The sequence below is a fragment of the Epinephelus moara genome, chromosome 16, assembly GCF_006386435.1.
Source record: "Epinephelus moara isolate mb chromosome 16, YSFRI_EMoa_1.0, whole genome shotgun sequence".
Classification (NCBI taxonomy): Eukaryota; Metazoa; Chordata; class Actinopteri; order Perciformes; family Serranidae; genus Epinephelus; species Epinephelus moara.
In genome coordinates this window covers 2,538,623-2,549,901 of record NC_065521.1, presented here as the reverse complement: position 1 = coordinate 2,549,901, position 11,279 = coordinate 2,538,623, and the positions used below count along the sequence as shown (strand labels likewise).

Genomic DNA, 11,279 nt, shown 5'->3' with positions numbered 1-11,279 from the left:
GGTACAGGGCAAGCCTGAGCCAGCCCTAACTATAAGCTTTATCAAAGAGGAAAGTCTTAAGTCTAGTCTTAAATGTGGAGATGGTGTCTGCCTCCCGGACCGTAACAGGAAGATGATTCCACAGGAGAGGAGCCTGATAGCTGAAGGCTCTAGCTCCTGATCTACTTTTGGATACTTTAGGGACCACGAGTAACCCTGCGTTCTCAGAGTGCAGTGTTCTGGTGGTTATTACTTTCTTTTATTGTATCATTTTAAAAAAAAAAAAAAATCTTTAAATCTTTTAAAAAATCATTACTATAAATATTGTTCATTTTTTTAATTATATTTTATTTTTGTTGTTTTATTTACACTATATTTGACAATCGTAATTTTCTTAGTGTTTTATATTTGTAATTAATTCTAACTTTTTGCACTGTTAATTATTAAATTTGAAATACTTTCATTTTATTGTAGATTTTGTTTCGTGCTCTTCATCAGTTTATATATTTGTTTTTTCCACTGTCATCTTATGTTTAATTATTAAAGCCTAAATCAGTTTTTAATGTGTATTGTAATATTTTTTTATATCATTATTCCTTTAACTTCCTTTTTCATTTTATTTTTAGTTTATTAGTAGATCATCGTTTAAATGTATGTTTTTCACATTTATTTTCCTACTCTTGTTGAGAATATATCTTTTAATTTGTTTTCATAAATATTGTCCAGCATTTGTCTTATTTGCATAATATCTGGTTACAAATTAATTCTTAAAATGTTCTCCTTGTTTTTTTATTTGATAAACGTATAAAATTCAAATGACTTTATTTTATTGTCTCTTATGAAGCGGAGATATTTAGACGTCAGTGTGTCAGTGACATACAAACAAAACATTTGGAGACACTCAGGCTGCAGTTTGATGCGTTTTAATTCTGATCAAATATTCACAATGAGAGAATCAAATATAAGTTAATATTCTGATATAAAACATATTTACATTTGTTTCCTCTGAAGACTGATGTTTCCCGACAGCACCTGAACGCACCGTCCTGAGTTCATCTTCAGACTAAAATGTTGCATAAATAAAGTCATTTAAAAGGACCAGTCCTCAGCTTTACTGATGATGATGATGATGATGATGATGATGAAGGTGAGGGGGGTCAGGACTGAACCAGCTCCAGTTTGGTTTCTGAAGACGATGGCGCTTCGACAATTTCTCCGGACATGAACGCCTCCTGAAACAAACAGAAAAACATCACTGAAGACTTCCTGCCAGGGTCTCTTGTTTTGAAGGAGGACTTCTTGTAGCTTGGTGACATCATCACATCCCTCCTGCCCCTGAGACGTTTACTGACCTGATCGTAGATGACTTTAACGATCAGCGAGCAGCTCGGACAAGTCGCCACGTCCTCGCCGTTCTCCAGATCCTCCTGTAAACAACAACAACAAGAGTCACAAACAAGAGTCACAGCTCACGACACGCTTCATGAATCTTTGAACACTGAACCAAACTCCACTCAAAAAATAACATATTATACGTCCTCATCTTCCAACAAGCCTTAAACAAGATAAGAGACATCACTGTGAAATACCACAAATACATTAAACAGTGAGTGATGATGAGGAGGAGGAGGGGCTCTGTGCGCCGAGTTCACACGAACATCTCAAACATTCGTGAAACATGTAAAACATGTCTCACAGCCCTGTATACAAGTCACTGGGAAGGTATGACTTAAAATTATATGATTCTTAATTGGAGTTTGGTGCGAAGTTCTTTTCCAAGACAAACATCATGAAGACGAATAATCACGGCCCTTAATTAATTACTAAAAATCATAAAACGTCGACTGTTACAAAACAACACTGGCTGTCTTCGACCATAAAGTGGAGAAAAAAGGAACCAAACTCCATTCACAAACTGACACATTCTACACCTCTGTCTTCATTTCTTTTCTGGCAACTTTCTTGTGGGCATGACGTGATAACTTTTATATATCAATACAAATTATCACTAAATCTCTGCCGAATTCATTATAAATGATCAGCTACTAGTAAAAAGCGATTAAATGTTAGTTTTACACATAAGAAGGGTCACTGAGGCGGAATAACCTTAAAGTGAGCGGATTGCGCAGTTTGGTGTGAGGTAACGTTACACCACAAGCCTGAAGTTAGCTGTTAGCCGTTAGCATTCGGGTTACTTACTTTAGTTATGGCGAACTTGTCTCCGCAGGGACACGGGAAATAATACGTCTCGGTTTCGTCGTCATACTCAAAGTCCTCGATCTCGATTTCGTCGTGAAACACCGACATGTTGTCCGAAAACCGGCCGCAGGAACCTGCGACGCCGTCAGCTGCTCATCTGTGTGGAAGCGTGAGCGGCGGCGCGGTGTGATGACGTATGGGGCCGTGGTCTCAGGCGTCTGACGCAATATTTCAGACGTTAAAATGGCAGGAAGTGTTAGAGCTCAGTTTCCGGAGTTAGAGGACTGAAGACAGGTGGAGGAGTTTAGACCTGATGGAGACACAGAGACAGTTTGTCCCTCTGTCCTCTCAGCTGCTGAAATAACAAACACTGGAAGTTAAATTACATTTAAAACGTTTAATACATTTAAAAACAAATAATAAACTGAGAGAAACAAACTGAACAAGATTTAATCTCTGCAGCTCTGTTTGTACTTCCTGCTGATGTCCACCAGAGGCCGCCATGACACCGGAAACCAGCAGCCGACAGGTGAGACTAATGATTGATTATCAAAACATCATTTATTTTAATTGTTATAATCGTTTTTCTTTTACCGCTACATTTAGAGTCAATATGTTTAAACTGATCAATCACAGGTAAAATAAATTAAAGTGGGGAAAACAATTTAAAAAAAAAGAAGATAATTTAAAAAAGAAACCCAAAACGATTAAAATAAAGGGATTTAGTTTTAAAAATAAACGCAGGAAAATTTAATTTTGTTAATTCTAAAATAATAAAATTAAAATATACTCATATATGAATTTCTAAGTTACTGTTCATTGAACATAAAGTCAATTTAAAAAAGAATAAACTAATGATTAAATAATAATAAACTATAGAGATAGATGAATAATTTATAATGAAGCGTTGAAATGATCCAAAAAGAAACCTAAAAGTATAAATAAAATAAAATAAAAAACAAAATAAAATATATAGTTTTTGTCTTACATGACGTGAGAGGAGAATTTTTTAGAGGGTTTTTTTTTTGACAGTTTAAGTCAGGGGTGTCAAACTGATATTGGTTCATGGGCCATATTTGATCTCAGGTGGGCCGGACCAGTAAAACCACTGTAGAATAACCTTGAGATAATAACGACCTTCACATTTTTCTCTTAGTGTAAAAAAGTACATTTATAGCAGTCTGACAGTCTGAGATATCTTCAGAACAAAATGCAGTTTCAACTCGCTGTCATCACATGTCCACTCTCTCTCAGTAATGCTGATGCCATCACGGCAAACTAAAGTTTGAAGCTGTTGAAGAAGCAGGTTGAGTTAGTTTGTCCGTGTCCACCAAAAGTGTTTTAAAACAGATTCGTTTGTACTGAAGCAGCACAGTGTTTAACATCTTTAAATTTGACCACAGGAAGCTGTGCTCTGGTCAGAGAGGAGACACCTCTGAAGCAACATTTTACAGGAAGCAGGATACTCATTTAAGTTGCTCCTCTTACTTTTACAGCCACGTCAACATGGGCTGTGCAAAGTCATCTAGCGGGCCGGATCGGACCCTTTGGGAGGCCGGTTCTGGCCCTCGGGCCGCATGTTTGACCCCCTGGTTTAAATGATTTAACCTGGCCGTCAGAGCGTCTGATTCAGAGGTCCACTGAGAAAATTAAATGATTTATTGGCAGCCTGGATCAGACGCCACAAACGCTGATCAAACCTTCAGGACACGTTAAGTTTCTACTTGAGATCTTGACATTTACAAAAATACCAGGTTCTGAATTTTGGTAGAAATGTGTTCAGATCTTAAAGTTTCCAGAGAAATCCCAATATATTTTTTTTTCCCGGTAAAATTTTTGAGAAATGAGTTTAAAAAGCGTCAACTCAAAGACATTCTCCAGTTCTTACTTTTTTTTTACATGACATGGGAAGAAAATTAAACTACAATAAAAATCCTCATTTAATTTCTAAATATTTCTACATATAAGAAGTCTTTCTAAAAACTGTGACAATTTCTATCATTATCTCTCATCATTGAACCATGTCTTCTCAATTATTGCATTAACTGAAACATGGCTTACAGAGGATATGAACTCGCTATTTGAAATCGCTGCCTATACAGCCACACATAGATGTAGAGGAAGTAGAGGTGGTGGAGTTTCTCTCTGTGATCAAAAGGGTCTTGAATTCAAACAAAGAACTGATCTTGAAGTGAAGCTTCAAGACTGCAGCAGTGAAGCTGTTTTTGTAGAGGTTCAAACTGTTGTTCTGAATGAGAAAAAAAGAGTGATTGTAGGTTGTATATATATCGTCCTCCAAATACCGACATCAACAAGTTCAAAGAAGGTCTATTAGATGTGTTGGAACATGTTGATAAGGAGAGTAAACCTTGTTATTTACTAGGTGATTTTAATATCAATCTTCTAAATGGGGAATCAAACATCACATTGATGACCTCACAAACAAACCATCCTCCAATTACTCCTATCCTCTAATTAACAAGCCTACAAGAATAACTAGTAAATCCTCTACACTGATAGATAATATTTTTACAAATGCCCTTCTTAATGTTATAAAATCTGGTATTCTTTATACTGACATCTCAGATCATACTGTATGCCTGTTTTTCAATTCTCTGTTTTGCACGGTGAATCAAGTATGTCTGAACCAAAGAGGTTTTCATTTCGAAGGTTCAATGACAAGAATATTAACAACTTCAGAGAGATGCTGACAAAATTGTCTTGGGAAGTCGTATATGAGGCGTTGAATGTAAATACAGCTTATGATTATTTTTATACCAAGTTCTTTTCTGTTTTTGACCAATGTTTTCCTCTTACAACTAACAGTAACAAAAACACTGCAAGCTTGAACAAACCATGGTTTACTATTGAACTGAAGAAATCTGCTCTGAAGAAAAACAAATTATATAAAAAATACCTACAAAGTCCTGCTCCTTTAAACTATGCTACATACAAAACATTTAGGAACAAATACAACCATCTTCTTAGAAATGCTAAACGGGAGTATTATAGTGATTTAACAGCTCTACAAATAACATTAAATCTACATGGGACACTCTAAAAGAATTGCTCAATATGAGACACAACTGTTCTCCATCCCCGACTGAATTTCAGGATGGCGAAGTAAAGATATCAGAGCCATCCCAAATTGCAAATAGATTTAATGACTTTTTTGTGAATATGGCACCATGTCTCGCAAAACATTTTGGTTCTCCCACTGATTTTATAAGTAAAGAGTATGCTTCCCTAAATGTTTCTGAGCCTGTAAAGACTTCGGAAGTTCTTGATATTATTATGAGTCTCAAAAACTCTTCTCCCGGCCGTGATGAAATTCCAGCCTCTTTGATCAAAATGGTAGTTTCTTTAATCATTAATCCTTTAACATTCATTTTTTTCCATGTCCCTTGAATCAGGTACTATCCCTCTAGCCTTCAAAGTTGCCAAGGTTATTCCGCTCTTTAAATCTGATGATCCATCTGTATTGTCAAACTATCGTCCTATATCAATACTGCCTTGTTATTCTAAAATTCTTGAAAAGCCGGTATATAGTAGAATCATGAAACTCCTAGATACAAACAATATTTTGTTCAAACATCAATATGGGTTTAGAAAAAAATATTCTACATACATGGCTCTTTTGCACCTCAGAGAAAAATTACTGCTGCTCTGGAGAAAAATGAATACACCTTAGGCATTTTCTTAGATTTATCAAAGGCTTTCGATACAGTGAATCATGAAATTTTGTAATCAAAAATGTTATGTTATGGTTTCAAAAAACAGGTTTTACAATGGGTTGATAATTACTTAAACAACAGAGAGCAATTTGTTGTTTTTAATGGTAATCGATCACAGCTGGCTGTACTAAAATGTGGTGTTCCACAAGGATCCATTCTAGGACCCTTGTTGTTTTTGATATATGTTAATGATCTTGCTAATGCATCAAGTTTATTGTCACCTATATTATTCGCTGATGACACAAATCTCTTTGTCACTGACAAGAATTTTGATTCCCTTATTGCCAAAGCAAATGCTGGACTCATGCAGACAGAGCCAAAATTGATATCAATAACAATGCACTTGCACAAGTTTCATCAGTGAAGTTCTTCGGTGTCAACATTGGTGAGAAACTCTGCTTTAAGAATCATTGCGAACTTGTTTGTAAGACGGTTTCAAAATCGTTGGGCATTATAAAAAGAGTTAAACAGCATTTGAAAAGGACCACACTTCTAACTTTGTATTACAGTTTGATTTATTCTTACATCTCTTACTGTAATATAATTTGGGCCAGCACTTACCCTTCTTATTAACAAGCAATCCATAGATTTCAGAAATCCTTTGTAAGAATTGCCTCCAACTCTTCTTATTTAGCCCCAACTAAACCATTATTTAAACAACTGCAACTACTCACAATTTATGAAGTACCAAACAGGGGTTCTTATGTATAAAGTCATTTGCCTTCCTACATCTCTACCTATTTTTTTCAAGAGAGTCTAACTCTCATTATCATGCTCATCTTACAAGAAGAAAGAATGACTTACGCATTCCTTTCTGTAGGACCTCTGTTGCTAAATTCTCATTTGTCTATCAGGGTGCAGTGCTGTGGAATGATATAAAAAAAATCTAACAGAATCATGTTCCTCTTTAAATACATTTAAGACCAAGCTTAAAAAGTCCCTACAGATGTTCTAGTCACCTGTGTATTATTAATTATTGTTTAATGCTCTATTGTATATATCTGTGTGTATGAGAGGAAGATATGCGCGTGTGTCTGTGTATGTGTGTGTGGGGAGGAGTGGTATGGGGTGGGGGGGTTAAATATAGTTATTTATAGGTTTTAGAAGGGAGGGTCACTTATAAGCCCTTTGGGCTTGATGATCTTTCCTGCACATTTTAACTGTTTTTTTTACTTCTCTTTTCTTCCTGAATGTATGTTTGTAAGTGCAAACAACAATAAATAGAAATAAATAAATAAATTACAGACGATTAAATGTCTTAAACTGTCTGAAAGAACGGTTCGTCATTCAGACGTCCACTGAGAAAAGACGCCACAGACTTTAATTAAAAAAAGAACCCAAACCACAGGAATGTTTCATCATCTCACCAACTCAGAGTCTCACTGTTGTTCACAGACGTGACAATAAAGTTGTCTTGAATCTTGAATGAGCAGCAGGTTGCCTGGATGTTGAGTTTGGGGGGGTCACCATGGAAACCCTCTTTTTCCTGTTTTCTGGTTGTATGAACAAAGCCTGAGACATCATGTTAAACGGTTGCCTGGTGACGCTGTGGGAGGGGTGGGGGGTATGGGGGGGCCGCCCTGCGGGTGGGGGGGTCCCCACACAAAGCAGGGAAGCAGCGAGCGATGCCATTAACTTCAAACAAAGATGTGTGCATTGATAACATCCTGTCTGCGTTTGAACGACATCCTGTGTGCATGCGACCTCACAGGCGGCTGAATGATGCTGTTGTTTCCAGCGCCGTCCAATCACTTTCTCCCGTCTCACTGATGGAGGGTGGTGGCGGTGGTGGCTGCGGGGGGGTCGAGGCTTGGCAGGGACAACGCTCCCCTCTCAGTGTGTTGAAGAGCTTTTTCTGAGTTGCCGCCGGAGCTGGCAGCCCGCTCAGGATATTCCCTGGAAGGAGTCATGGCCCAGCGAGGAGCCCCCGCCTCCTGACGGCGAGGAGGTAAAGACACGCAAAGGACCGTGAGACTCTGAGCGGCACCGTCATGGACCCAAACATTCACGCTCTGGAGCTGTTGGGGGTCTTCTTCTCTGGGGGGGCCTGGCTCTGCTCGTTGGCCACCACCCTGATGTCCACCTGGCTCACGCTCTCCACCGACCTGCTCCCCACCGAGAGCTACGAGCTGGGGCTGTGGGAGACCTGCGTGGTGCAGGAGCACGGGTCGCTGATGTGTCGCCCCTACGACAGCCTCCTGGGCCTGCCGCCGGACATCAAGCTGGCCCGGATCCTCATGTGCGTGACGCTGGCCGCCGGGCTGCTCGGACTCCTGCTGGCCATCCCCGGCTTGCACGTGGTCAACAGCTGCCACGACCAGCTGGAGGACCTCCGCTGCAAGAGGGCGCTGAAGATGGCGGGGGGCACGCTGTGCCTGGCGGCCGGGATCCTGGGGCTCATCCCGGTCTCGTACATCGCCCACATGGCGGTGCTGCGGTTCTTCGACGAGTCGATGCCGGAGGTGGTGCCGCGCTGGGAGTTCGGGGACGCTCTGTTCTGCGGCTGGACAGCGGGAGTTCTTCACCTGGTGGCAGGGACGCTGCTGCTGTCTTCCTGTTTGTGTCTGCAGAGGGAGAACTGTAACGCGCCCGTCCACGTCCCTCTGGTGAGGGTGAGGGAGCAGCCAGGACAGCCCCCCATCAAGATCAAATCTGAGTACGTCTGAGACGATCAGGGACGCCACAAGTCTGTTTCCATAGCTACTCCCAGTAAAACTGATTGTTTCCCCAGTGAGGCTCTGAATGGCAGATGTAATGTTGTAATGAGACGAATGTCTAAAACTCTGAATCAGAAATACGTAAAGAAAATAAGACATTTTTTAGAGACGACGAACTCCTCTGCAGCCAGACTTTGTTAAAACACACAAAACCTCATCACACAAATTTATTTTTTCATGTCTGACGACAAAGAATGAAAAAAAATAAGACAAATTCAGGGTCAGAGGGTAGAAACTGTGCTCAAACCTGAACAGTCTCCAGAAACTATATCAGGCCGATAGCAGAAACAACACTGCTGTAAAAACGTTTGTTTTCCTAATGAGGCTCTGAATGAGAGATTTAACTTGCAGTGGAAGATAAAAGAGTCACAAGTCTGGCTAGATTGAAATTGAAATATTTAAAGGTTTTTTTCTCTGTCTGATTTAACCCCTGAGAACCTAAAGCTCTCCTTACACGTCCTGGTTTGTCTCGCTCGGCTGCAGCTCTTCAAAATAAAGGTTTGGACAAAGTCCGGCTGCCTCACTGGAGCTCTGGAACAAACTTTTATTTTGGAATATTTCAATTTCTAGTCGTTATGAAATGAGTTTCAATCATTCAGATGTTTTCATGGAGCCAAAGAGACTAAACGTGCTGCTGTTTCCTGTTTTACTGGTTCAGTAATAAACAACAACAACAGATGATAAACTATGATCAATACTCAGATATTGATCAGTTCAGTCAGCGACTGATGATGAGGAGTAAAATCAGAGTTTATAGAGACAGAAGAGACGAAGCTGCTGATGTGTTTTAAATCACTTCACCTTCAATCAGACAGGAAGCAGTATTATTGATCATATTATTGATTATTATTGATTATTATGTATGATTATTGATTATTGATGATGATGCTTTGAATCATGTCACTGTTCTGAACGTCTTCAGCTGATGATTGTAAATAAAAACAAATGTCACATGAAGCTGACGCCTGCTTCTTATTGATCTGTTTGTTGTGTCTTATTGATCGACGAGTGGATGTAAACAGAGGTCGTGTGTGTTTCCTGCGAGCGTCAGCGTCTCATTGGCTCCTCTCATGAATACAGGCTCTGCTGCGTCCGACCAATGAGAGCTGAGAGCCGCCTTTGTTCTGCCGTGACAATGAAGTCATTCTCCCCTGAAATCTGCCTCCAGCTGGAACCGCGTCATGTGACTTCCACATGGAGAAGCCATGGCAACCGCGTCACGCAACTTCCACTGTGAGACGTCACGGCGACTGCATCATGTGACTGCAACACTGACATGTCACGGCAACCCCATAGTGCAACTTCTACATGGAGATCCCACAGCTACTGGATCATGTGCCTTCAACTCAAAGACACCATGGCAACCACATCACACAACTTCCACATGAGGACACAATGGCAACTGCAATTTATGACTTGAACATGTAGACGCCACAGCAGTCGCATCTCGTGACTTCCACGTGGAGACACCATGGCAACCACATCACACAACTTCCACTTGAAGACACCATGGCAACCGCATCACGCAACTTCCACATGAAGACACCATGGCAACCGCATCACGCAACTTCCACATGAAGACACCATGGCAACCACATCATGCAACTTCTGCATGAAGACACCATGGCAACCACATCACCCAACCCCCACATGGCAACCACATCATGCAACTTCCACATGAAGACGCCTTGGCAAGAACATCTTGTGACTTCCACATGGCAACGCAACGGCAACCACATCACGCAACTTTCACAATAAGATGCCATGGCAACTGCATCACGCAACTTCCACTTGAAGGCGCCAAGGCAACCGCATCATGTGAATTCAACACAGACGCTGTGGCAATTACAGAATCAATATATTAAAATATAAACAAAACGTGTGAACATCAGCTTGTCGTCCCGCTGACAGGATTCAGTCAAAGTGTTGTACATCATTTTAGCAGGACCGTCCTCATAAGGCCCAGGGTCCTCACAGCGCCACAGAAACACACAGAGCAACACACTCAGAACAAACATGAAAGAGACGGCGCTGCAGGACCTGAAGCCCCCGACTTCGCTTTAATTACCCTTTTCCTTTTTGGGACAATGGACCTGAGATTTACAAAAACCTGGTGGACAGACAGGAAGTTAACCCCCTCACTCTCACATTGTTTCACAGTGGCTCTCATCATGAAGCCAAACAGGGAAACGCTGCCACCCTCCGCTCGCTCTGCCAACACTGACAAACCCTCGGCTCGCTCTGCCAACACTGACAAACCCTCGGCTCGGACCGAGATTATAATAACAGCAGCTGTTTTTCAAATGTTCAGCTGACTCACATGAACCCAGCTGGTGTCATTAGAACAAATCACTGAGCTGCTTTAATTTTAGATCATTCTCCTTTTGTTGTTGTTGTATAGCCTCATTTCAAACCAGCTTAAAAGAACAACCACATTATTAGGACCAAGCAGTAATATTCATATAATATACAAGAAATATGATCCTTTACTGCAGTAACACTACTAATACTACACTGGAGAAAGAGGCTGCCGCTCAACCTCAGCCCCACCTTAACCCAAATACCCTCAACGAACCCTTCAAATCTGGTCTCTGCCCAAAATACAGCAATTAAACAACCCTTGTTAAAAGCAGTGACTCTGGTAAAAATC

The 11,279-nt window shown here is 40.6% G+C and overlaps 2 protein-coding genes across 2 annotated transcripts; one reads left to right on the top strand and one right to left on the bottom strand.

The window, feature by feature from the left end:
• Nucleotides 1-886: 886 nt before the first annotated feature.
• Nucleotides 887-2,377, bottom strand: dph3 (diphthamide biosynthesis 3). The gene is made up of 3 exons (XM_050066340.1): nt 2,179-2,377; nt 1,332-1,406; nt 887-1,211 (listed from the first exon to the last, which is right to left on the bottom strand). Exons 1-3 carry the CDS (start codon nt 2,284-2,286, stop codon nt 1,137-1,139), a joined length of 258 nt encoding a protein of 85 aa, XP_049922297.1. The 5' UTR covers nt 2,287-2,377; the 3' UTR covers nt 887-1,136.
• Nucleotides 2,378-7,698: 5,321 nt separating this feature from the next.
• LOC126403577 (putative claudin-24) lies at nt 7,699-9,566 on the top strand. The gene has a single exon (XM_050066325.1). The coding sequence runs from the start codon at nt 7,904-7,906 to the stop codon at nt 8,576-8,578; it is 675 nt and encodes a 224-aa protein (XP_049922282.1). The 5' UTR covers nt 7,699-7,903; the 3' UTR covers nt 8,579-9,566.
• The last annotated feature ends 1,713 nt before the right edge of the window (nt 9,567-11,279 follow it).